At 39.3% G+C, this 27514-nt stretch overlaps 2 protein-coding genes across 4 annotated transcripts in view; one reads left to right on the top strand and one right to left on the bottom strand.

Moving 5' to 3' along the window:
* The window catches only part of LOC145500195 (DNA-directed RNA polymerase III subunit RPC2-like), a 44620-nt gene that overhangs the window by 14952 nt on the left and 2154 nt on the right, over positions 1–27514 (bottom strand). For 2 of the 3 annotated variants that reach the window (XM_081479712.1, XM_081479714.1), the window contains exons 1-23: positions 15221–16409; positions 14224–14348; positions 13751–13783; positions 13209–13265; positions 12495–12635; positions 11440–11508; positions 10715–10746; positions 10102–10193; positions 9303–9420; positions 9120–9201; positions 8400–8549; positions 6908–7021; positions 6493–6573; positions 5997–6053; positions 5087–5134; positions 4827–4874; positions 4256–4321; positions 3989–4039; positions 2757–2816; positions 2573–2662; positions 1591–1689; positions 1182–1245; positions 666–731 (exon numbers count right to left, since the gene is read on the bottom strand). In XM_081479712.1, the coding sequence (XP_081335838.1) occupies positions 666–731; positions 1182–1245; positions 1591–1689; positions 2573–2662; positions 2757–2816; positions 3989–4039; positions 4256–4321; positions 4827–4874; positions 5087–5134; positions 5997–6053; positions 6493–6573; positions 6908–7021; positions 8400–8549; positions 9120–9201; positions 9303–9420; positions 10102–10193; positions 10715–10746; positions 11440–11508; positions 12495–12635; positions 13209–13265; positions 13751–13783; positions 14224–14304 (1699 nt within the window). In that variant the 5' untranslated portion in view covers positions 14305–14348; positions 15221–16409. Of the gene's footprint in view, positions 1–665; positions 732–1181; positions 1246–1590; positions 1690–2572; positions 2663–2756; positions 2817–3988; positions 4040–4255; positions 4322–4826; positions 4875–5086; positions 5135–5996; positions 6054–6492; positions 6574–6907; positions 7022–8399; positions 8550–9119; positions 9202–9302; positions 9421–10101; positions 10194–10714; positions 10747–11439; positions 11509–12494; positions 12636–13208; positions 13266–13750; positions 13784–14223; positions 14349–15220; positions 16410–27514 lie in introns of those variants that run through there. The other variant, XM_081479713.1, reaches the window with a different exon arrangement.
* Positions 16555–27231, top strand: LOC145500206 (C-reactive protein 1.1-like). The gene is made up of 6 exons (XM_081479725.1): positions 16555–16719; positions 16805–17073; positions 19412–19526; positions 24907–24963; positions 25645–25870; positions 26325–27231. Exons 1-6 carry the CDS (start codon positions 16644–16646, stop codon positions 26698–26700), a joined length of 1119 nt encoding a protein of 372 aa, XP_081335851.1. The 5' UTR covers positions 16555–16643; the 3' UTR covers positions 26701–27231.

The following is a 27514-nucleotide window of genomic DNA, read 5'->3' as shown; positions in this document are numbered from 1 at the left end:
TAAGAGCCATTGTCATGTATACTTTACTGAACTAGCATTTTCGTTCTGTGTTGGGAAATATTAATCTCGTCTTTTTTCGCATGTTTACGGACCCACCTGTAGCTTAGGCCCCGTCCACACGCATCTGGATATTTTTGAATCCGCAACTTTTTCTTTCCGGATTCAAAAATTTCCCTTCCACGCGTAGCGTATTGAAATCGAATTCGCCTGTCCACACGCATCCTCACTCTAGAGAAACTACGCCTACACCTTGTGCCGCCATATCAGTTTATTGTTCGGTAAGAGACTAGACACGATTTTGCTACGTCATCGGATTCGAAAATATCGGGATTACACCGCCCACACGTTATCGGAATCGTTGCGGATTTATTTTTTGCCACTCTGGAGAGCGGATTAAAAAATATCTGGATTCGCTGCCTAATTCGCTGGATTCGTGTGGACGGAAGCCGTATCCGGAAAGAGAACGTTGCGGATTCAAAAATATCCGGATGCGTGTGTAAGGGGCCTCAGTGGCAACACTTGAAAAACAAAGAATTCAACCAATATTTCCTCAATACGAACGTCACGCCAGTTTCCTTACCCTAGTTACCACACGTCAGTTACCTCACACAAGTTCACTAACATATGTCCTTCCTGCAATAGTTAGACTGAAAATATAACCTCACCTCTTCTCATAAGTCGGAAAGTGTCAACTAGTCGCTTGTAACTCTTAACAACACCAAGAATGTTTCCTGTCAGTAGAAGAGAGATCTTATTGGTTATTTTTCACGGCTAGTATTAATACATTTTATCTTTTTACAACATTTAAAATTTAATATTATTCTTGTTCTTCCAATGATGATTACCCTTTCTTTTGTATTTGAAATGAATGAATATATCATAAGATTTGTTTTGACAAAAAGGCAATAAACCAATTTCGATATATTAAAATTCAGCCTTAAACAATAGACATCCGAACGAGGCTCCGGGGAATAAACCCCACAAACTCTGTGGTTATTCCCCAGAGCCTCGTGCTGAGGTCTATTGTGTTAGGCTGAATTTTAATATATCGAAATTGGTCTATTGAAAATGATGTTCATAAGAAAATAATTCACATTTTAATTTAAATAAAAATTGGAAGTCTTTGATGACTAGTGAAAGAAAAGTTTAACAATTTACTTCAAAGAGAAAATATAACTCACCATTCAGAAAAACTAGATACACTGAGGGATGGCTTATCTCCTCTCCAGACAGCATACTCAAATTCTGGAATTTCAAACAATCACAATCACTCTTGCAAAATGTGACTATCGCCTCGTGTGGCACGTTTTTGTTCTTTCCAAATTTTGACGTCTTCTGTGATCTCTTACTGAACAGATGCACGGCAACATGGAATTTATTTGTTAAGTGGATGAATAATGTACTTAACGTTAGAATAACTTTGTAGTTTCACTTTCAAATTTAAGTACACTGGAAGCCTGGTTTAAACAATCTTACCTACTTTTTAAGCCACGTAATATACATGCCTCGTCACTGGAGATACTTTTTGTGCTCCATTGGGTGTGTCTATAAACAGGATTTGACTGTTACCGTACTACCAGAGTAACAAACCTCAACTCCTAGGTTATAAGCCAGACGAATGATAGGTTCTTCATCCTGGTCCGTGGTGATATGTGTCATCAGTGCAAGGTTTTTCACTAACCCACAAGCCTACCCATCAACCGACAAACATAATACCAGAATTGATCAACATCGATGGCAGGCAGAGTGACAAAATGAATAAAGCTTAACTCATCACTAGACAGTTTATAAGTTACATATCACCCAAGCGGGAGGGTCACACTGTGATAAATCTGGCGTGATGTCTATGATAGCAAAAACCCAGCTCGACAACTTCTGAACAAAAAACACCAAGGGCCGATTATCTCTTAGTACGGTCCCGAGCAAGCTTGGTCAGTGTGTAGCCCATAATTATGGGCTGGAAAGACAAGGTAAACTTTAAGTGTACAACTCAGATTGAGAGCTATCTTAGCTCATATTCAAGTCTGACGTTATCAGAAAAAGACGAACAACAAAGTTGTAACTTACAAGGTACTTCTCAGAGAAGTAAGTCATAAAAGTCACAGAAAATCTCCAAGAGTGGGCGCGCGGGATCATTCGAGACAGCGCCCGATCCAATACTTGAAAAAATATTGAATCAGCAATGGAACAATTCGATTGGTTGATGTTAGTTATTTCCCCTCTGCACTAACTTAGCCTTGTTGATAATAAATCTAATACGTGTCCCTATGGCACGAAAAAAAACACAATTGCTGCTGTTCCTTTAAGTAGTAATTTAACATATTCAGGTCTGTGATTTTTAGGCCTTTGGGAAGTTGAACTGCAGTCGAATGCTGACTTTTCGAACCTCCAAGAAAACAAACATTGGTTTGAAAAATCAGGTAGTTCGAGAAACCAGACTGAGAGGTAAAATTAAAGTGCTACTGAGGGGAGGAAAACGACTTTAGTTCGAGTTATCGGGAGGTTCGAAAAATCGAGGGTTCAGAAAACCTCGGGATTCCACTGTATTCTGTGTTTTGTATTCAAGACTCACCTCTCCTTCAGGCGTGTCTGACGGACACAACATTCCCCACTGAGATGGCTGCAGTGAGCGAGGACCACTAACTTTACGTGTCTTTTCAAACTGTGAGTAGTGAAAAAATAATTGAATAAAACTCATCTGTAATGAAGTATTTTGTTGTACATGAAGGTCATTCTGAGTTTACACTGCCGCTCACCTGACTGCTGATTCTTGTCATCATTCCAAGGGCAGAAATAAATGAAAGACGTGACAGTACCTGCAAAAAAACACGGTTTTACAAAGTCTACCGATTCAATGAAGATCTTGGTCAGGATGAAACTTACGAATTGCCACCAAGGTGCACATCTCAATGTCCCTATAACAAAATATAGCTGAAATGCTTTTTTAGCGCATGTTCCTTAGATACACACTCAAACTTGTCAATAATTTGTTTTCTTTTTTCGGGGGAGAAGGGGTCAAAGAGCGCGCCCAGATAAAATATATAATATACTCTATCTAAATTTATCTTATTGTAGTTTTGCTCAAGCAGATCACTTTCCAGCGTGGAGTTAGCAACAAAGCCATTTTAAACTCGTAAATTGAGATAGCAAATTACGAGTTGTAGTGGCTGGTGAGATTATTGCTCTTTAAGGTGGCCGAACACAGTTTTTGAGACCTGTGTTTCATTCACTTTTTTTCTAAACTTTTTGTTCCATTAGTCGCCAAAAATGACAACACGCAACTTAACAACACGTATGTGCCATTGCCATGGCAACATGAATAAATATAAACAGAGCTTTAAAATCGCTTTTGCTTATTTGCAGAAAATCTAGCCATTACATTTTCTTTATCATTTGCGTGCAGCAAGCTTGTAACGATGCTCACAAGTTAACACTATTTCAATAATAGTTTAACAAATGGATTTTTAATTATCCCTTATTGAGGAATAACTGGAAATATCTACAATTTCCTGTGTTAAATTTCAGGGTTTTTTTTTTCAATACTCCAGTAACTTATTTCCTAAGGTACCAAATTTCGTGAAAATCTAACGAGAAGTTCTCGAGAAATAGGCGAATTTCCGTACTTCCGAGAAAGCTATTCCACATTCAATCGCACTTCAATTACTTACAACGTATGCGCTGCATTTAACTGGGCTATTTCGGCAACAAAGAAAAATCTGAGAATTGCTAAGTTCTTTGCATCGTTACCTTTTCTAACATATAATTCTAATACAAGACTAAAACCATCAATACACTGTGTCCAATTATGAAGAAAAATAGCACAGCTAGCGCGGGCATTGACCAAATAAAATGGTCGATGTATCGACACCATGATGGTTCTTTTGTAATCCTTGTGCACGCTCTGAATTGCATTAGCAATAGCGCACACGAAAATTGTATTCTGCCACCTTAAAAGTTATGAAAATAGAACTCAGCACACTGAACTGACCTGAGTGACACCTGCACGATGCATGTTAAATCTTTTGATTATCCAGTTGCCCTGAAAGCAAAAAAAAAAAATTACCACTGACTTCATGAGTGAATGCCACGAAAAGAACGTCGTTTGTTACATTTATTCTTGAATCTAATCATCACATGAGAATAACAGTCAGAAAGCATGAGTATAAATACTAAATCTCTCACAATGAGCTCCGGACAGTTGCTGATTAACAGGATTAAAAGAGTTATACCAAAATCGTTTGCGGCATTCTATTACCGAGGTTATTGCATGAACCAGCCCGTGTGTTATTTGATCCTGACGCATGTGCTTCACAATGTCAAACTGAATAAAAGAAATAAAAAAATATATGTCACTATACCCAGCTTTCTCGTATTTTCAATCCACATACTAACAACCTCTCCTTTTACAGTTGTAAATCTGAGCTGCCTAGACTAGCAAGTGATACCTGCCAGCCAGCCCACTTCCTTGCCCAATGAACCTTCTTAATAAAGTTTATAATTTGTAATTTTGAATTTGTAATTTGTCAACAAACAGAAAACGAAACCACCTTGCATAACCTATTGATATTTATTTAGAATTTCCAAAACTGTGAATCCCCCCAAACCCTGGAGTTGTTTGCATCAATTTTTTGGAAGTAAAAATTACCAGCGGACACAATCGTATGACAAACTCATCCTACATCTGCCCCCTTTGACCCAGTAGTAGTTCTTCGGCTTAAAGCTTCGCCAATGGTAGTGTGACTGTCCGACCAAGTGTGTCATGCGTGACAGCAGTACATGTATCTCTGTTATTATGGTATGCAAGTTCTGCTATTACATCAGCATACCTGTGCAGCTCTTGGTTTGGGAATTGTTTGGTCTGCGATTTTTTTAAGCTGAAAAAGAATTCATGAAACATGGCTGTAAGTACACTGTACCACTGTCAAGACTGGGACCAAATTTCGTAAAGATGGTTTCATTAAAAAAAATTAAAACTTTACGATGTCTTTCGGTTCGGAACAAAAAATGGCATTTTTTTCTAGCGGAGGGCACCGTGATGTAACATTCTGGACAAGACACCAATCATTAATTTTCTCTTAATGTTTACCTCGGCATTAAACCTCTTGAAAAGATCCTCGAAAAGCAGAGATAGAAGCTGTGAAATTAAAAGAAATTCCGAATGTAAATCCACAGGAAGACATGCACCACTAAAAACTGCCTCGTTCATCTATTACAAAAGAAATCGTTAAGTACTGAGGCCCTATGCGCCAACTTGGTGCCAGGGGACAGGTGAAGGTGACTGCAGTAGTTCTAGCCAACTGCATGTAGCCACACTCAAAGATTAGTACTGTTTGAAATATCTCACTTTAAGATACACTGTACTTTGTAAAGACTAACCAATTTACTACTTCTGTAACTACTTGGTAATGATCATTACCCCAGGTTTTATCACAAGTGATGAGTAGGTACACAATGGCCGATGTCATTGTTTAGAGCCTGTGGTATGAACAGACCTGGACTAAATCAGGGTACACGACATAGAAAACAAGACAAAGATGACCCTAAACCCATTCTCAAAAATTTCAATTTCCCCAGTCATTCTTCAAGGCAACACTCAGTTGTAAAAATTCGGAACAGAAATTTATCTTGCAACGCAGTTACTTGGTTCCTCGTGGGATGAATGAACGTTTTCACGTCACCAATTCATTCATGCAGATGCTTCCTCCAATAGCGCAACTTCGGGTTCCACTATATAAAAACACATACAGCCCACAATCCGCCACTTTGCTCTGACGAAGGACTAAATTTCGAGATGTCAGTTTCAAATTCGCTACAGGGGTTATTGATTATATTTTTATCAACTTCAAGTTGATAAATGGCTACGTGTTCCACAACTGGGTCTTCTGCCAATATTATTGTGAAAAAAAATGATCACTGACTCTTGACTTGAAAATTTGATGTACATGTAAACAGAAACTTTAAGCAACAACAGTTCCATATCACAAGATCTTACGGACCTGTCCTGCTAGCTCCAGTCTCTTGTTACCATAGTAATCACGATCATCCACATGGGCCTGCAAGAAAAATGAAAAACTAAGCTTCACATGCTCTAACTTTAACAGGTAGCCCAGTTTTTAGGGCACTAAACTGGTAAACCAGAGGAACTTGCCACTCCCAAATTCAACTCCTTCATGTTTGAAAAAAGCTAACTGGTCAGGCTGAACCACAGAATGTCTGTCAGATATGTGTTTCATGTACAAGTAAAGTCAAACTTACATGTACAAGCAGCCTTCTAGGTTAGACACAAACCAACTCGTTTTATTATTGGTCAAGATGTCTGGAATTCTAGGGTTACGAACAACCTGGCAATATTGCTTTGCCTAGCAGACATTGAAACAACAATTCTGCACATACACCGTGAGCACACTGAAATTAATGAAATACATGATGAACAGTATACAAGTACTTAATTGAGAGATTCTATACTAGTTCTTCCTGGGAAGAGACTCTTACCTCGTCGCTGCAAGCAAGTATGACTCTTCGAACCATCAGAGCTAGAAATACACACTTGGCCTTGAAATCATACTTAATAACCTGAAAACATAAATGAGTCATAAAAGAACAAAGTGGGACTTGGAGAATTATTTCCATTCAGGTAAATGTACATGTACATGTAGACCACAACTTTGAATATACATAAAAATTTAATTTCACATTTCAAAAGGTCTTAGAACGTCATCTGTTAAATAATCTTAACTGTGGTCACATAAAGTCACAGCAAATTTAAAACTAATCTTACTGTGCAGCAGACAGAACAAACCATCTACTAAATCATGAGGGTAATGAAATGGCATCACAAAAAAAAAAATTTAAACTGATAAAACGTTTCAGGACATACAAGCATAAGTGAACTGTTATTAAATTATACCGGAACATGAGCAAGCATGACTCCTGCTAACAATTCTCTTGCTTCCTCCACCTTGGTCCTACTCTTGCCCCAAGTGGCACGTTGACGCACTTTAGACCCAACATATTGAAGTGCCTTTTGAGGGAATCAAGATAGAAGGCATTACACGTAGGTGCACAAATTTATATTCAAAAAGACCTTCCACTTATTAAGAGCAATTGATCGACCAAAGGTAAAAATAAAGCCCAAAATATCATTCCCAAAGGAACAAGAATAGCATAACAGCTAACTCTCCCACCTAAAGTGGGATTCTCATGCCTACAAGTCAAAACCTTTGATCTTCATGTACTCATGTATTCATGTCAAATATCAACAATTTGAGCTTTTACAGTCTTAACTGTCAAAAAATATGTACGCATAAACAAAACAAGAAAACTGCATGTAAGTGACAAAATGGCACTACTTTGAGCAGTCCCTCCATCTTTCGTGGTGAGATTTCTTGCCATTACATCCAATCCTCAAGTCTCCCTCTTAGGTTACTTGCCGACAGAAATCTCAGAACAAAACTGACAACTACAACCAAAACAACCACAACTTAAACTTCAAAGCACACTCATATCTGTAAGTAAACCTGACACAAGCATTCCAATATAATTTCTTTTTCTGTCTTAAACATTCTCTACATTTATTGACATCTCCACTGAGTTTATTTTTTCATGAAACTCTGCAGATAATTTTTTCATTTAGTTTGATCACTGCTCCTTTCAAAAAGTGTCTGAGTGTGTGCATCTTGATGGTGACCGTTTCCATAAAAACGGCCACACTATACCCACTATATTTCACTTAAGGTAATTCCTCTGAAATAAAAGTGACAATACATTTTTGTTCAAACTTTGTCCACTAAATATTTGTCACATGATAACCTCCATTTTGAAATAAAAAAGGGGGGTGCCCATGTTCATTAAGGAGCAGTGAGGCATTGAAAATGCCCCATTTTGGCATTATTTAATGTTTATTATAAGAACGCATTCCCAGTAATTGTAAAATCTTTGTGAACCCAGACTCATAAGAACACGCATTAAAGTACAGTCAATACATTGTGTAGGACACAAATAAACATTTTACGTTTGATTCAGGAAGAAAGCTAAATCCTTGATTAAAAATTTGAACCAAATTTCTTGACATGGTTACCGACTGCAAAATAGAAAAGACCACAGTGTATCTGCTATTTTTCTTATTTATTCAATTTTCAGCAATAGAAATTAGATCAGTCTTTTCTCACGCAAAGCTTATGATTAGTTGATTACAATGACTGGAAAAAAAATTGGGGTGCCCACGTTCATTAGTGAGCTAGAGCCATTTTTCAACTGACAAAGCTCAATATCAAGGCAAATCCGTCATGTTTTCAATATGCGCGTGCACGAGCGCACGCTAATGATGCCATAAATTATGCGCAGTAAGGATGCGCAATGCAAATGTGAGGAATGACCTTAATTGTTTTATTTTCACTAACCTGTAATTGTGTGTAGATGTTGAGTTTGTGACACTCCTCAAGTGATGGTGCAAAAGTGGAGATGACCTCTTCCTCGCAGCCAACCATTTGAACTATTTCTTGTTCACATTCTATACCCATGGCCTTGAAAACCACCACCACAGGTACATCCTGACAGTGACAGAAAAAAATGCTTTAGTTTTGTTTACCCTTGGTGTATTAACTAGCACATTCAAGTGATGATTGGGCAAGCATTCAAACCAGTATTAGAAAAAAGATATTAGAAACTGATCATATTATACGGCCTCACAGAATACCACTTCTCAGTGAAGTAAGCCCCCTGAGTAACAACTGTTATTATTACCATATTAAAAATCTCAACTGGCAGGAGGCCAACCAGTTTGCTTTTTATAGGCATGGCTGAGGAGTTGAACTCTGCCTTTTGTTACAAGTAGAAGTCAAACTAAGACCTGAGCCCACAAACTCAAGATTCCAAATTCAGAATCCTAGCCAATTAGAGACCATTTTACTGTCTTGGAATAAGTGCCCCATGATTGTTTATTTGATATTTTTTGGGTAAAGAGTGAAATTCATTCAAAGGAGGATGTCAAATCAAGGGGGCACTTAGTTCCTACTCTGCTTTTTCGAAAGAACAATGTTTTCAGTAGACACCTACAATGCAGATATTATGTATGCAGGCTTTAACAAAAACTACATTCAATAAGCCTGAATGCCTCTCACCTCAGACAGAGCATTATGTTTCAAACAAAACTTGTGTTGTTTAGTCACAATACTCGTTCTGCTTTTTCTTTCTGCTGTTGAACTGCAAATAAATAAAACAGATTACTTACAAATTGGACATTAAAATATGGACAAGTCTACAACATGGAATTTTTCCAATGTGAAATGTTGTAAAATACAGACCTTGTTACAGAACATCCAATATTCCCTTTCTTGTCAGCTTCCACAATGATGCGATTCTTTGATAGTTGTTCTTGAATTAAAATGACCTTTTCTGTTCCGTTTGCTATGAAGTAACCTCCTGCAAAAATGGTCGGTAAAATTGGTAATTAAATAAAAATCATTTTCAAAGTTATGCTCCAGTCGTATAGATTGTGTCATTGAACTCAAAATCATGCTTGCTTCCTAAAATAATGTGCCACGGTCTCAAGGCTCTCGACCTGATCACTTCCCAAAACAAATTTCAAGAACTTGATACACTACAGGGGTATACAGTTCTGGGGAATTGAGAGGTGTTATCATACAATAGAAAATGGTATTGCCATGGTGGAGTATATATGGAACCACAATGGCCCTTACCAGAGCTTGAACCTAGACTTCTTGATACTGAGTCCAAACAATACTCTTATCACAAGGCTGCCACAATTTAAGTCTAGAATAACTGTAAGTAGTGGCTTTTGATGTCAAGTGGTAAAACTTAGCCATCCTTGGTATTCTCACTGTGCTTGCAATGCCATGATGACATGACAGCTTTCAGAGCACTCTCTACCACTTGCACTATTATCAGATTGGATGAAACAAATTGAAAGCTTTACAAGTGCAAGGAAAATTTGTTTAAAATACACCCTTTGTTCTTGTGACTCACTACTTCCTACCCCTGTGCATATCAAGTATAGTACTTTTTGGATCACTTGTACTAGACTTGTGCTGGCTTGATGTGAATTACAAGACAGCAATTTTTTTGTTTTTTTTCCCAACCAACCTGGATCAATAGGACACTCATTCAAGGATGCCAACTCTGCTGGACTTTTCCCTGTCAGTACACAGTTTGAACTCCGAAGCATTATCGGCATTCTAAGCAAAAGAGAACAAAACAAGCAATTTTACATACATGGTACGACAGACATGGTAAATAGTTTGAACCTAAAAGTAGCAGTGGTCTGTGTAGTGTGATCGCCTGGGTGAGGGTTGTTCTAAAAGGAACTATTGATGGCGAATGGTGATGGGAAGTCTAAATGACTAAAATAAGACACTTAAGGGACTTTAAAAGCTACATGTAGGGTTGGGTGTTAGCAACTAGAGGTAACCCTAAAATTCTAGTAGTATGCCCTGGCTACTTTGATGGACTTATTTTCAGAGGGGCTCATTTTAGAAGGGAATTATTAACAGAAGGAATTTTGCATTCCAAAAAGGTTAACTAAAGGTCTATATTTGGAAGAGATTAAATATCTGAAAACTTTTAGGTCTACATGTATATACATGAAAGAATTCTGTGAGGTAAATTCTTCTACTTTAATGATGTGAAACACAAAGTATCAGTTGGACATGTATCAGGTCATTGAAATATTGTAATTGTACATGCAAGCTGTACATACCTTCCTATTGGCAAGTTATGCCTCACCACTCGCTGAAAAATAAAAATGAAACCAGTTACTTCAATATAACAATTTGAATGACTGAGAATTTGTTACGACTCATAACAATAATCTGTTGACCAAACAATTGACCTGAGTCTTTAGAATTATTCACGAATGCCCTTCTCTACTTTGGCAGGTTAGTTGTGAGAGAATTCTGGACTTTTATACAGTTACTTGATGGACTTTGCTCTCAAAGTTGGTGTCACCAACATTTGAATTTCTTTTTACTTTAAAATAAAGTGTTAAGCTCTAAAATGATTGACCTCTACATGTATGTATAATAAAACAAAGGAGAAAGCAACTATACATGTAAGTAAAAATACCAAATAATTATCCGTTTAAAAATACTGGCCATGCAACTTGACTGGCCAGGGCTGTAGCCAAGAAACAAATTTGATTGGGGCAATGTCCATGGAGAAATTACGACTGAGGCAATGTCCATGGTAAAATTCTCTTCCAAAGGTATTTAGGGAGTTTATGATGACTATAAACAACAACAACAACAACAACAACAACAACAACAACAAAAATTGACTGAGGCAAGTGCCCTGATTTGCCTGTTACCGGGTACAGCCCTGCTTGCTAGCAAGTGCAACACACCAACAAAATGAACATGCGTTGCAGCAATAATATTATTATTATATATTGTAACTGATGATTTAAAGAGATAACAATCTGCTAACCTGGCTTCCTCTGGTGTACTCAATATCTACTGTGATAGGGGCAGAGTATGTCATATCTCTCAAGCGGCACTGAAATACAAATATAACAAGCAAACAAGGTAAATTCGTGCTGGCCTGTAGTGTGGGCATTTTAGCTGGACAAGTACTGAACAATTTTGTTTGTGTATCGTGAAGTCACAAAACATACAGGGTCAGTATTACAGTGACTATGTCAGTTTCAAAACAGAGAAAGGCAAAGCAAATCTACAAATGTGACTCTCTTTAATCACCAAAGCTGTGACCAAGCAAAAGCACATACTGTGTAAACTGCACCTAGCATAATTTTGCAAAGATTTCTGTGACAACATCCCGTTGAAACCCCTCAATTACATGGACATGTGTTACAACAACATTCCACGAGAGGAATTTAGGCCTGGAACAGAACTTCAGTCTCAACCCTTTTTCCAAATGGTGGTGCTTACTCACTTAAAAAAAGTAATGCACCCCTCCCCCCCCCCGCCCCCCCCGCCCCCCTCTCAAAATATACATGTACCTGCATTACTTGTACATGTTCTAGGAATTGTGTGAGTATTAGAAAAAAATCCTACATGTCTATGGAATCAACAGGCCATCATATGTAACTTAATATTACATAGATTTAGCCAAGCCTAAAAGTGGAGCTCATGATTGCAATAATTAACCATCGAGGAAAAAGAGGATTTGTTTTTCTTGGATCAGAAACTCAAAAAATGATTAATTGTGAGGATGTAATCATTCAGTGTCTGGAACCTTTCACTATTTTTCCAATTAAATTTTAACAAACTATACCCAATAAGCGTAACCAAAATTGTAGAAATTACCTAGACAACCAAGCCTTGACTTACTACTAGACTGATACATGTAATACGATCTTCATTTTACGTATTTGCCCACTCAGCCGTCTCAGTCATGTACGTTGTCTGTCTGAACAAATTTCACAGTTTTCTACAGTGTAGTTTGCAAAAAGTATGCGTTGCAAAAACAAAAAAAAAAACTTTTTTTACACCAATAAACCACACAAAACACCTTAAACTTGCCTCATGAGGTGAGATGGGTTTTGTGATGTTGAATGACTCTTCCACATCAGGACTGCCAACATAGATGTTCAGGTATTTTAGATACCACACTGGATCAGCATCTGTAGTAATTTTTTCATTTGCTTTAACAATCTTTTTTATCTAAAAAAAAATTCAAATCAAGAAATTATGGAATAAAAATTTCTGTCAATACAATATGTCTTTATAAAACAAAGGTCCTCAAATGAATAGAAAGCATGTAGTTTCACTGACTAGAAACTGTTAACGACACCAAGGTGTTTATGATCTTACCTCACCTCTTTGGGTGGGATGCTAGTCCATTGCCCGTGTACGATTTTTCCAGACTGCAGACTGCAGACTACATTTAGGCCAAAATAGCATTCTGGTTAGCCTGAATATCACCCAAGTTTGCCTGTTTACGGTTAGCTCTCAGTAATGGAAATGAGAATACTTGAGAATACAATGAGTTAAAAGGGCTGCATTCTGCGGTCTGCAGTCTGCAGTCTGCAAATGTCATACATGGACCAGTCCATTGCAGGGTTGCCATACCCCCTAAAATTAAACTTGCCAAATCCATTTATATATCTGGATGGAGAAAGACACTGAGAGTACATGTAAAGTGTCTTGCACAAGGAATTCAAACTGGGGCATAACCCTGGAATCCTCGATCCAGGGTCCAGTGTCTCAACCTTAACAAACAAATCCAGTACTTACATCCACATTTATGAAGTAGTTAAAAGAGTCTATATGCTGCTTGACAAGTCCCTTAACCTGCAAAATACATCACCATGGATTAACAATCTCTTAAAGAATACAAGGAAAGCTCATCAATAGCACCATTCAGTGATCAGACTTGGATAAGTCTTCAATGTACTTGTAAATGTACAGTCATGTTAGAACTACTTTTGTTTATATAGTAACGGCCCATAAGGGAACCTCCTAGTTAACTATATGCAAACAGTCAAACAATCATTGCCTGGTGTGATATTTGGGCTACATAAGCAAGCAATACATACATGTACATGTATATAGCTGTTTTTGAACTTGCAGTTGATTAAAGTAAACTCCACGGCGAGTTTGTGAAGCTGACTCTTCCAGCAAAGAAAACCCTAATGCTCAAATTGCCAGCTTCACAAACTCTGCACTGCAGTTAATTTACCCCCATTAACTTCAAGTTGATAAATTAAAAGAGCTCTGTGTTAAATTGTCTAAACTTGGATGTAGACATTACAATGACTGTTACAGTACATACGTACCTTTAAAAAAGCTGGTAATAGTTTCCATTTGTCCTAAACATCAAAAAAGAGTTAAAACCGTGAAAAATTGACTTTTACAATATCAACAAAAAAATCCCTTCATTCATACACACAAAATGGTTACACTAACCAAAAAACAGAAACATGATTTAAATGACGATGATATATTTCTTGATACAGTAGGTATCAGACAGAAATTACAGCCTTATTTGCAGTTCACAATTTCTGTAGGATATTCATTTGACATTGAAGGGAAAGAGGAGAAAATTTCCAAAGTAGAAAGGGTTGCTCTCACCAAACAGATCTCCTCAAGACCTGTGTGGTGTCCAAATTTCATACGAACTGGACAAACATTGAGCATAAAATGGCGTCTTGTTTACAAAAATGTTATAAACATGTTTTCTTTTCATTTCTTCTACTTCCCATATATGTCCTTAAAAATATACCAATTAATTAAAGAAAGACAATCATACTGCAACAGCTTTGATTGGCTTCGACACATCTTCCAAGTTGTCAGTAATTTTCCCCAGTGTTTCAAATTCCATTGCTACCATTCCTCTACTACTGCACTGTCATTTCATCATCAGAACCAGCCGGCCTGTAAAGAAAGAAAGAGAGATTACGCATAGCATGTCAATACCCTTCTGTATCCCCTTCACTCCACACACAGTGCTTACACCCTTTTTCCACCAATCTAAACTTCTGGCAAGACATGTTGTTCAATCTCATTGCTGTATGTATACCTGGGATCAAGGTCGCCACACGTCATAGCGTCATAGCAAATATTCTTCACTTTCATCTACAACCGCAGTTCATATATGAATTATTTCATATAAACTTCACATCATTTCACTACTCACGGGAAGATATGAACTCAATAAATTGACCTCACTCCCAATGTGTGGCTTCATAGCTCAGTTGGTAGAGCATCGCACCGGTATCGCGGAGGTCACAGGTTCGAATCCCGTTGAAGCCCTGATTTTTTTTTTTTTTTTTTCAGGCTTCTTCTTTCCAATTGCTTAAATTGAAAAATTTACTGCGATGATTATTCTTCACTTTCATCTACAACCGCAGTTCATATATGAATTACTTCATATAAACTTCACATTATTTAAACTTAAGCCCTTATAGTAGCTGTGAGCAGCTACTTTTCTCATTACAAATTCATTATACCATAAAATTTTGATAAACCCCAACAAATGCAAGCCGCAGTAACGAGGTTTCCTTAGTAGTGACCTTATTTACCAAACTATGGCTCAAACTATAAGCTTAATGCCTCGCACATGTACGACAGTTCGACTCAGAAGGAAACTGTAATATTTTTTTTTACTGTACGTTCTTCCTGTTTGTCACCGTCTGCAACTGATTCCCTAGCGTTGGGATTGTGGTCTCCTGGGGACGTTGCTCCTTTTAAGGCCTGTTTTGAAAGAATAACTTTTTTCATATTTCACGCTTGCTTTTCTTCCTTACCTCAGTTCAATTTGTCCTCCATCTTGGATTTGGTTCGTCGACTTGGAGGCTGGAACGGGCTTTCCGAACGAGTGAAGACTGGGTACCACGTGTTCAGCTTACTTGAAGGGGAAGCTGAAGTGCATCCCCAGTCTACCGACAGTTTCTGAAGAACGAATAATGACAATTGAGAACGGTACAATTGGAATGTTTCATCCGGTGGAATACCGTAAATACTCGAATTAGTGCCTCCTTCGAATAGGCGCCCCTCCTATCGGCCAAAATGTAAAATAAGTGCCCCCCTCCTCGAATAAGCGCCCCTCTCCCCTCTCCCCTCTCCCCATTTTGTGGACGAGTAATGAGACAACAAAGGATGTATAGTTTTCGTTGTATAGTATTAAATTTGTGCATTGTTTCGGTTTGTGAACACGTTAAGTTTGGAAAAAACAATTACAAGTACTAACGGCGCGATTTCAAGTTTAGGATCAGCCTTTTATGTCGATAAACAGCTTAAGTTTTTTACGCGCAGATGATGTATTGAAAAATTGATCATGTCAGGCCACGATTTGGGAAAAATTAAATAAGCGCCCCCCCTCGATTAAGCACCCTCTCGAATAAGCGCCCCCCGTCTTCACCTAAATTCGAAATAAGCGCCCCGGGTAGCATGCCATTTTCGTCCCCAAAGTCATCTGTCTCTCTTGGCCGGCGAGGCCTTGACATGAAAAAAAAAAAAGGTGATTCGGGAGACTCGTGATTTGATTGGCTGGATCTTGCAAAATATCCACTGGTTGGTCCCCGAACCCTGGCCTGCGAACGCAGACGCATTTCACTTAGGCAGCAAGGCCCGTCAGACGAAACAAATGAATGCCATCCCCGGCTAGAATTTACTTCACTTAGTAAAACTCGGTTAAGTTCTGTTGGTGCTCTAATCGAACTGATTTATGTGACTAAACTTCGAATGAACAAAATCAGGTGATGGGCTCCTGACAAAATGAGACGGGATGACGGTGTGTACCATTTCACGGCATTTGGAAAAACTTCTAGAAGAAATGACTGTTCCGTTTCACTATCCAACGAAACGACTCCGTAGTTCATCATGGAACATGGCAATAACGTGAAAAAGGAAAATAGTTCCCTGATTTTCAAATCATTCTGGTAAAAACGAGAAAATTAAGAACGCAGCTGTATTCTGAATCTGCTTGGCAGTGCAAATTAAATATTAACGATAAATTGGCCTCCTTTCAGCCAATCACTAAGAAGTCGTCTCTTTCATAAAAATATATGTTATAATTAGCAAGCTGTCAGTGTTTTTGAGTGCTTGCCTTCTATTGTTTACATTAAAATTTATGTGTTAAAGTGTTTAAGAAGTGTTGGTAATTAATGTTACCTAATATTAGTTCTAGATCGTCAACTAGTGTTGACCGTTCAAGAACTGAGACGCAACATGGGTCTTGATGCGCTCCACTTTGTCAGTTTCCTTGCTGTGCTCATATCAGTGAGCTCTGAGGAAACTTCAAAAGGTATATTACTTCTGCCATGTATATGACATAATTCTGCTTGGCACCCGCGTTCAGAACTAACATTGATTCTTAATTCTTAACGCAGGGCAGCCAGCTTTCCGTGACAATGGCATTTTGTATGCCAACTTCAAGACTCACAGCAACTCCTACTTAAATATAACAAGTGTTGGTACAGAACTTGTTAAAGACATCACAGAGTGTGGGTTTGCATGTGTTGCTAAAGATTCCTGTTTCTCTTTTAACCTGGCGCGGAATAAAGCATTTCCGCGGCTGTGTGAGCTGCTGCCTTCAAACGTATATAGCAAGGCGGACAAGGTCGTTTCAAGTCAATCGTATGATCATTTCAGCATTCCGGTAAGTATTTATACTTTTAAGGGGCTAACAAGCCATCCCACTATATATTAAAGGGGTCGTCAAGATTGTCATGGGTCGGTTGAGGCAGTTTCTGAACGCCCAGAAGTTTACAACTTTACAGTGCTTCTAGTATTCTAAAAGGATGCGCTTTCAAGAGCTCTCTTTCAAAGGCTGGAACCGTGGGCTGACGAAGCTCTCAGAACTGCAAGGAACTTTCGCGAAATCCAGCGAATAAAACAGTGGTTTTCGAGTAAGTTTTCGTTCCCATAGCTCACCAGCCACTGGTTCAGTTTCTTTCATCCAAAGTTAGCAATGTTAATAAGACGTTGTCGAGCTTTCATGAACCGAATTTTTTACTCGGTAGAGGAACATTTTAAAACGCTTTACTCTACAACTGTTCCTTGTTGGGAAATTGCTGCAGAGAAATTTACATAGATAAAGCCTTCTATTTCTGTATGCGCACATTTAAAGCTCCTGGAAAAATAACCAGTACAATTTTCTACAGATTTTTCATTTTTTTTTTCTTTCGAGCTTTTCAAATCCTTTCTAAAGCAACGTTTTCCTCACATTTCCCACTTAAGTTTCCAGTGCCTCAGAGGCAAAACATCTGCTGTCACTGTGTTCGTTTTTCAAATGAATAACTTCTGCAAGCTTACCCCAGTTCATGAGCCGAACTTAGTTCGAATTTGGACCAACCCTAATTATCAAAGTACGCCTCTTGATTCAGACGTCGAACTTAATCGCCGAACTTTATTTAGTTGGAACCAAATCACCATTAAATGGTAGCGATTTTCAGGCAACGCGTAAAATACGTTATAATAATTTATGCTTTAGGTTCGGAACGTCTGAATCAAAGTCATTCTAAAGCCGAAACTTCCTGCCGAGCTAGGCGGGAAGAACGGCTGAGCCGTTCGAAATTCATATAGCCGTTCTTAGCTGATTCAGACGCCGAACTTTTCAAGTACTTAGTTCAATATATTAGGTTCGGCTCATGAATAGTTCGGTGTCTGAACTGGACCTAAGACCACCCTTTTAATCAATAATAATAAAGAAACTTGAACATACAGGTAATACTATTGATAAACAAATAGTTGCTACGTGTAATTTTCACACAACCACAAACTTTACTGACAGCAAGTGGGACCTAGCACATGAATTTTTCAACAGTTGAACAGCAGCTGTACAGGATGTCTTCGTAACATTAGTGACTGATGGGGCTTTTTGACACTGAAAAGAATATTCATGTTAATTTTATCATAACAGTGTTATGTTTTTCTTCTTTTAAGGACTATTTTAATGACTCTTGTAGTTTTAAGCAATTTTATAGAAAGGTGAAACATGTTCCCACATTTAGGGAAATCAGATTTACCAGAGTAACCGCATAGTCAGTGGCGAAGAGAGATGTCCAATTTTGAATTTTAAATTATTCTAAATTACAAAAGTATAATATGTATTGTGTTGGTTTTACTTTCAAGTCTGATTATCAATATTTTGTCCACTTTAACTTGTAGGTTAATTAAGCATTACGCGGTTACTCACGATCCCTCGAGCATGTAATGCACTTTAAACGAAACTGTGAAACGAAATGTTCTGTGATGACTATGTCAAGAGTTAGAACTCGCATTAACGGGCTGAAGGAAAACCAAAGTAAAAAAACACTAGGAGAAACTAGCTTTCTAACTTCAAAGGCCAAATAAAAATGAAAAAATATCATTTAGAAAAAAAATGTTTATGTATTCCGAAGAAAGAACTAATTACAAATGCTAATATACATAAGTATATGTGAAACATGATCAGCGTGCTACACAAACCTAAATTGCAAAACCTATTAATAAAACGCCCTGTCAAAAAAAATGATGATGAAATGTAAACAAAGCGAAGCCTGCAAACAGTAGCTTATCATGTGCATTACGAAAGCTGAAGGACACAGGGCATTTGAAAAACTTTTTTCGAAATGAAGAAAGGATTATTCACTCATAAGATGGAGGTCAATAAGAACTTTTCATTTGTCAGTTTGTCATATAAAACTTTCAATATATAACAACCATAACAAAACTCGAGATGGAAAACATCATCAACGACAACAGCATAAAGATTACTTCAATGCTTAGATGAATAAAAGTTGGGTAACTGTTGATTTTTGTTTTTGATATCCAGGTTAAAGGAATTCATTTAAGTTTAACGGTCAAATACCTGGCGTAAATGACACGTTCTGTCCGATAACGCAGCCCTAAAAGCACAAAACATTTTAAGACAACATATTGTACCCCTGCTGGGCACGAGGTCTTGCAAACGTTTGGCAAAGTAACATTTTAAAGAAGCTTTTTTCTCCTCTCAGTCGCCATGCTCGAGTGGACCGTGCCAGAACAATGGAACCTGCGAACCAGTTTATGAGACGGATAGCTTTATGTGTCTTTGTGGAAAAAGATACACGGGAAAGAACTGTGAGAAAGGTAAGATTCCTGTCTTGCGTTTTACAAAATTCTATTGCTGTAACTTGATTGATTCCTTTAAGCCCCTTGTGGTGCAAAGGGCATCGACAATGCAGCACCAGCGGACTCTGTTTGCCTCTGACTTCTCTGCTTCTCCATGTTTGCTTCTTTAAGTTCTTCCTCGATTGACTTTCTTCAGGTTTTCCTTCCTTTTGCCCTGAGGATTGCATTGTAAGGCCTGCTTGGTAGTATTACGGCTGTTTTTCGCGTATGTGACTTATTCAAGCTTATTTCCGGCTTACTGTCTCGGAAAGTAAGTGCTCCTTTTCCCTCCTGCTCCAACTGACCTTATCTGGGCAATGAATCTCGAGGATCTCTCTGCATGGGACCTTCTCAGAAAAAGCTTTGTAGCCTATTCGATATGGCTTGTGTCTCTTTCCAGGTCTCTGCGCAATACAGGAGCGTCGAGTTTACATTAGAAGTGACGAAGCGCAGCTTGGTTTCCGTGCAAATCAACAAGGTATTCCAAACTGGCTTTCCCTATTCGGCTCTTCCTATCTTCCTTTCTACCTTGGCTGTGATGGTACTGCGCTTATAGGCGAAGCTTTGTAGCATCATTCAGTTCCTCACCGTTCAACTTGATTTTTTTTTTTTTTTTTTTTTTTTTTTGCTGCTTGTTATAAGTGCACATCGCCTTGGTTTTTTTTTTTTTCTGTCTTTGTTTAGCCAGAGGTCGGTCGCCTCTGCCATCAGTCTCAGATTGTTGGTTTTGGCTTGCATATGTTGCTATTTCTGAAAAAGAGGTCATAATCCAGGGCATGGAATAAAGTTGTTGGTTTCGATTGTATACCTGCTCCGCCATGATCCTCCAATTCTCTCATGTTCCAATCGACAACCACTAAAAAGGTCATCGGGGACAGCAAACAGCCGTGAAAAGCTCCTGTGCTCATTTCCAAAAGTTCTGACAGTTTCCCATTATGGGGGACTTGAAAAGATGGACTCACATAGGTCCTAGATCAGCTTTGGCATTCCGTAGTGAGCATGAGTTGAGAGCTGAAAGAATGTTGAAAGCCATGACGTTCATGCACTCGCCTGCTACTCGTTGGACTGCTTAACGATTATCCTTAGAGTGATAATATAGTCACTAGGGCCGGTGCAGGGCTTATTTTTCCTGCGCCCTGCGTGACTACATCGGATTTTTTTTTTTACAGGGCATCTCTCAGCCTCAGGGTCCTCGCTGGGCAGCAAGTTTTGTGTTAGATCCAGGCAGGCCTTAGTGGTAGCGGCCGGGAAGGGTAGTTCCCCACCGTACCTCAACTTACCTGGCATTTCCTCACTTCTTTTGTCTCCACCTCCTGTGGTGTGGACTTAAAAGAGGCATTGATGTTTTAATATATACCGCGTGGGGGGGGAGAAATGCTGCCATGCATAAAACGAGAGGTTATAATAAAGAGTATTATCGTTTGTCTCACGATGTAGTCACTTGAGATCTAGATCGCGACGTTTCGACTCTTACTGCTAGTCTTCTTCAGGCGATAAGGTCGACTGATTGCACGGTATCATTTATATCACAAAGGTCGGCTGTGATTGGTGCATTTCGATCCTCCTACTGTTCCATTGTTCCGGCGAGTAGCTGTTCCCTCAGTGGTCCGCTGTTGTACCGTTCTCCTGTTGTTGTGTTTCTTGATCGTGGGTATCCATGCTTCAGGAGTTTCAATTCCACTATCCCTGTTGATGTTGTTAAGGTGAAGTCTTATGTGAATAGCTTCCTTGACCTTACGTGTGTACCAGTGAGGATCTCGATCAATAGACTTGACCCAGGAGCCATAATCGGGGACGGAGACCGTAAGCGCGCGCCATTTCTAGTATTGGGATTGTCCCCATGATATGAGACAATAATTCTATTTTTAGAACAAATTGCGCCATCACCTGCGGCACACGCGCGTACATGCTGCGAGGATTTTTGCGGATGTCGCGCGGGGGAAACGGCGTCCGAAATTCCCGAAATGTTTCATGTTTTTGCCCCACAACTTAACGCGTTTACGTCTGTTGGAATTTTGCTTAAGTATTTTCGTCGTAAGCTGCTCCAGTTTAAGTGAAGTAAGACAGTGTCGAATTTAGTTATGTTCCGCTGTAGGCTTATATATATCGCTGACCAAGTTGTGTTCGGACTGATGCTTCTTTTACATGAGCTGTACATTACTCCACTTTAAATTTCACATATGTTGAAGATTAACAGCTTTTCCATTACACAGCAAGAAACTAGCTGGATATATTTAGATATAGCAGAGCTTCGGGACTTCATAGTTTCCTAGCTCCTCTTGCCACACGCTTGCGAGGAATTTGTCAGTCTATCGCGGCCGAAAAGTAAAACAAAATAATTGCTACTTTAAGTTTCGCTTGAATTGTACGCAACGCTTGATGTTTCATCAAGGCTTAATAACTTTACGTCCGTAGATACTGCTCAGTTTTATTCGTGTAAAAATCCAGTAAATTCTCTGTTGCCGATGAGTGAGAGCGCCCGCCGATGCGTGTTTTGTACAGTCAGTAAACATGACAAATTGTACTTCCGCCGCACTTTCGTGTGAAAGCGTACATCGAACTCAAACAATAGCTCTATAGTTTTTAAATATGTTTAAGATTGATAAATGTTTGAGAGCATATTAAAAGCTAAGCTGAAAATATGTGAATAAAGCAGAAACAATCAGCAAAGTTACGATGACGCTTTCTTTAATCAACTTGGAATAACGATTTCGATTTAGATGATCGAGTTATCAAAACTCCTTGTCTATTTTCATTTTCGCAGTGTAAAACTTCACTATGCTTATGTTGAAGAAACACAGATGATGTTAGTAGCCTTTTTTGCATTCGTGAAATTTGTTGCAGCATCTCAGCACAAAAGATAACGAAAGAAATCTTTGTCAAGATTTGTTGACAATTGAAAACACCAACTCGGACTTGAAAGTGCACGAGCTGCATGCACTATACAAATGAGCGAATTGTACGCGTCAGACTTTCCTTTCAAAAACTTTTGCAAACTCACCAAACAAGCAGAGACAATAAGAAACCATCAAAACAGGTTTTGGTTATGATTAAACATTGTCTGAGAAACTCACAAATTAACTCGATACCTGAGTAGAGAGTTTTCTTGCTATATTCTTAAGCATACGCGTAAGCTTACAACTAGCGTGAGCAGATCTTATTATTCATTCCCAGCGCGAGATTGAAGTCTTGTTTTCGACCCAGAAAAACCCACCTTTTCAGTTAGCTCAGAGCATAAAACTACATATAAGCGCCCTGGTTCGTATTCCCTGCCTTATTCCCTGCCATCGCTGTGAAAAATACGCAAGAGAATCTCTCAACTCTCACCATTTGATCACGCAACGTGACAACATCCACGCGAGAACCCCTGACATGTGCGTGAATCCGCGCGGATATATGACGTCAGGATGGCGCAATTTGTTCTAAAAATAGAAAATTGTCCCATATCATAGGTGCACGCGAATCCCGAGACTTGCGGTCTCCGTGCCCGATTATGGCTCCTGCTTGACCTCATTCCAGATAGGATAGTGGCCGGTCTCGTGGGTGTGGTCAGAAACGGCGGAGGTCTGGGTACGGGCGAGTCGTATATCCCTGTCGTGTTCTTTGATCCTCTTCTGCATAGGTCTCCCTGTTTCCCCGATGTAGACTTTGCCGCACTCACAGAGAATCCTGTAGACAACACCATCTTGTTTAGCCGGGTTGACGGTGTCCTTTGGTCGCACTAAGTGTGACCGAAGTGTCGTGTCGGACTTAAAGACGGTGCGAATGCCTTGTTGTTCTAGGCAGCGGCGGAGAGACTCCGAAACTCCTTGGACATAAGGTAAAACGGCGGTGGATTTAAATTCCGCGACAGGCTCTCTTCTTGGGGTTGTTCGTGCCTTTGTGATCTTCTGTACAAAAGAGGAGGGATATCCGTTAGAAACAAGTACAGATGACAGATGTTTCTTCTCTCCAGCGATTACTGATGGTTTGGTCACGAGACGTTTAGCCCGGTCGTACAGACACTTCACAATACCGCGCTTTACTGACTGAGGGTGGTGTGAATCATACGCTAGGTACTGATCAGTATGTGTTGGTTTCCTGTAGACACTGGTGGTAAGGCGGCCATCAGGTTCTCTGTAAACTGACGTGTCGAGAAAGGCGATCTTGCTGTTGTTCTCGATCTCCATGGTGAAACGGATTGATGGTTGTTGACTGTTCAGGTGCTGCAGGAAGACATCAACTCTATCCCGATCCAGGATGGTGAAAGTATCATCTACGTAGCGTTTCCAGATCTTAGGCTTGCAAGGTGCGGACTCTATTGCTTGTTCTTCAAATATCTCCATGTAGAGATTAGTAATAACCGCGGATACAGGGCTCCCCATGGCTGCGCCGTCTCGTTGTTCGTAAATCGATCCGCTGTACTGGAAGTACGTAGATCTTAATACGAAATCCAAGAGGTCCGCGATTTGAACTGGTGTAGGTGTCGTGCGGTCAGCCAGGCCCGTACAAGCGATGCTACAAAAAATGGAGAACGACGCGGGCCTGGCTGACCGCACGACCGCCTAGAACAACAAGGCATTCGCACCGTCTTTAAGTCCGACACGACACTTCAGTCACACTTAGTGCGACCAAAGGGCACCGTCAACCCGGCTAAACAAGATGGTGTTGTCTACAGGATTCCCTGTGAGTGCGGCAAAGTCTACATCGAGGAAACAGGGAAATCTATGCAGGAGAGGATCAAAGAACACGACAGGGATATACGACTCGCCCGTACCCAGACCTCCGCCGTTTCTGAACACACCCACGAGACCGGCCACTATCCTATCTGGAATGAGGTCAAGTCTATTGATCGAGATCCTCACTGGTACGCACGTAGGGTCAAGGAAGCTATTCACATAAGACTTCACCCTAATAACATCAACAGGGATAGTGGAATTGAAATTCCTGAAGCATGGATACCCACGATCAAGAAACACAACAACAGGAGAACGGTTCAACAGCGGACCACTGAGGGAACAGCTACTCGCCGGAACAATGGAACAATAGGAGGATCGAAATGCGCCAATCACAGCCGACCTTTGTGATATAAATGATACCGTGCAATCAGTCGACCTTATCCCCTGAAGAAGACTAGCAGTAAGCAGTCGAAACGTCGCGATCTAGATCTCAAGTGACTACATCGTGAGACAAACGATAATACACTTTATTATTGCATCTACCACGATGAATAACAACAATCTTTTCCTAAACGAGAGGTTAATTTGCTATTTGTTTTTAAATGTGTTTCAGTAAGTTATTTGTCCCCAGAAAGTAATAACGTTGAAGTGCTTAACTGGGCCGTATATATCTGACATTATTTTTATTATTTAAAAATCAGTTGATAGGAACTGCAGCTGTTTATCAGGGTTAGGCAGAAAGAAGTCGTGTAAAACAGGTGAGCGTTTATGATGGTGATAGAGTCATTCCAAAGCGATGCAGAAGAACTTTTACCCGCAGCAGTAAATCTTACAAATGTTCGAATCTAGCGGAAGCAGAATTCTTTTCCTAGCACCGAAGGGAAAGCGCTTATTGTTTAGCCGTTATCAATTTCAGTACACAGCCGATCAAAGATCGAAGACGACCATGTCTAACTTGCTACCCGGATCTAAAACGGTACTCAATGTTTGCGTCGTCATAACATGCTGAAGAAAATAATTCTTAACATATCCCTATAGATTCCGTGTAAAACATCTCAGTGATTTCTCAGTGTATTCGTTACTCTGAACGACTCAAAGAAAAAAATAGAGAAAAAAAAGATAACATTTATATATATTGCGAGGCCGGTAAGCAGTGAGTTTGGACTTTCTACGACAGGAGGAGAACATGTTTGAGGCACGATTTACAATAATAAAGGCAAGCTCCACTAATTGTTAAGGTGTAAAGTGAGATGCCTTAACTTTAACTCCTACATGTAAAACAACGTTTCTTGAATAAGATCAGTGTTATTCTCTAGTTAGCCATGTTCATGCAGACATCGTTAACAAACATTAAATAGCATCGAAAGTTAACCAAACTCGGCTGCTCCGCGGAAAATAGTTTTGTTCCTTTTGAATTGACAGTTCGCTCTTTCTTCTAGGGTACCGCTTGATATTTCCAGAGAATCGAAGTGTCCAAAACTACGCCATGAAGCAACCAGCCATATCGTCTAACCTCAACGCATTTTCCTTGTGCCTTTTTCTGAAAGTGATCCCAGACAACTTCGTCAATCACGTTATCAGCTATGCCAGAAACAGCGATAATGATTTGACTATTTATTTTTCAAGTCAGCTGGTGGGGATCCATATATTAGGCGCGAAGGAGAGGTAATCGTACAGTACCTCACAGAGTGCATGTGTATAACAACTGTGGCACCATTAGGGTAGATTAAGCCCCTGTTGAAGGAAGAAAGCTAATTTATTCAAGACGTTTTGAGCAGGGTAACTGGATAAAGGTGGGCTCACTTTAAATTATAAATCAGCAAGCACATAATATCTCCACTTGTGTGGTGGGTCGGTAACTATGAAACGTAACTATTTATTGGAAAATAATTGTTGTCCTTCTTGGCTTATGACTTGGCCTATGTTGATAAATTAAACATTAGACTTTTTTGCGGGAGAGGTTTTGCAAATTTCTAACTTACAGTTTATTCCTCAATTATTCGCTTTTCACTGCCATTTTCTGATCTACTCATTCATTCATTCCCCTATTTATTTTTATATTTATTCATTCGCATTTTTTTCAATGTATTTATTTGCATTTTTTGTCATTGATTTTAAGGACTATTCCCAGCATTCTGCTCGCAGATAGTATCTGGCATCACCATTGTTTCACGTGGAGCAATACTAATGGTGAATACAAATTCTATAAGGATGGCAAACTGGAAGGCCAATATGTTAATGTCAAAAAAGGTCACATGATTCCGTCTGGAGGTGTAATGGTGCTCGGACAGGACCAAGACAGCATTGGAGGAGGTTTCGACGCCCAACAAGCTTTCGTTGGTGAATTGACAGAACTGAACATGTGGGACAGCGTTTTATCTGAAAGCGATGTTGCAGCCCAGTACGAGAACTGCAGCATACCCCATGGCTCAGTTCTGACTTGGCCTTTTTTCAAAGATGCAGTCCATGGAAAAGTGCAAGTGGTTGAACCATAATCTACTCAATCAGCTCAAAAAGGGTTACCACCAAAATATTTTAAAACTAGGTTTGCTTTTGTAGTCATAGCTATAGCAAAACTCTCACTTCAGTTGAGAAAAACACAGTACCCAAAATAAATTCTTTTATCAAGTAACGAGGCCTTTTATAATCCCAATCTTTCTTTTCCTCTTTTGCCTCATAGTTCCGTTGTTTTATTTGGTGGTTTGTTTGTTTGTTTATCTTGTTATTTTTACTTTGTTTTGTTCCTCGATCGCAAAGTCGTATTATCAGTTAATTTCCCGTATCTCGGGAACATATTGTTATTTGATAGTAGGTTTCGCCTTCGCCTAAGTCTATTTGTGGAAAATGTTCGTTCTGATTATCGTAGCTCATCTCACGTAATTGCAACCATGTTTTCAGTGATTCACTCAATGTCTAGTCGACCTATTATGATCGAGACGTGAAAAGTAGCAATTGCAAAAACTGCAATGGGTAGTAAAGTTCGCCTTTGAGAGTAATGTAAAAATATAACTTTGGAGGGATTACCTTACTTACCTCACCTCTCTTAGGTGGGATGCTAGTCCATTGCCCGTGTATGATATTTCCAGACTGCAGACTGCATACTGCAGACTACATTTGGGCCAAAGTAGCATTCTGGTTAGCCTGAATATCACCCAGGTTTGCCTGTTTACGGTTAGCTCTCAGTAATGGAAATGAGAATACTTGAGAATACAATGAGTTAATAAGGCTGCATTCTACGGTCTGCAGTCTGGACAGAGAAAGACACTGAGAGTACATGTCAAGTGTCTTGTACAAGGAATTCAAACTGGG

The sequence above is a fragment of the Orbicella franksi genome, chromosome 10 (assembly GCF_964199315.1).
Source record: "Orbicella franksi chromosome 10, jaOrbFran1.1, whole genome shotgun sequence".
NCBI classification, from domain to species: Eukaryota; Metazoa; Cnidaria; class Anthozoa; order Scleractinia; family Merulinidae; genus Orbicella; species Orbicella franksi.
The sequence above is the reverse complement of the archived record's forward strand: the minus strand, read 5'-3'. Positions and strand labels throughout refer to the sequence as shown.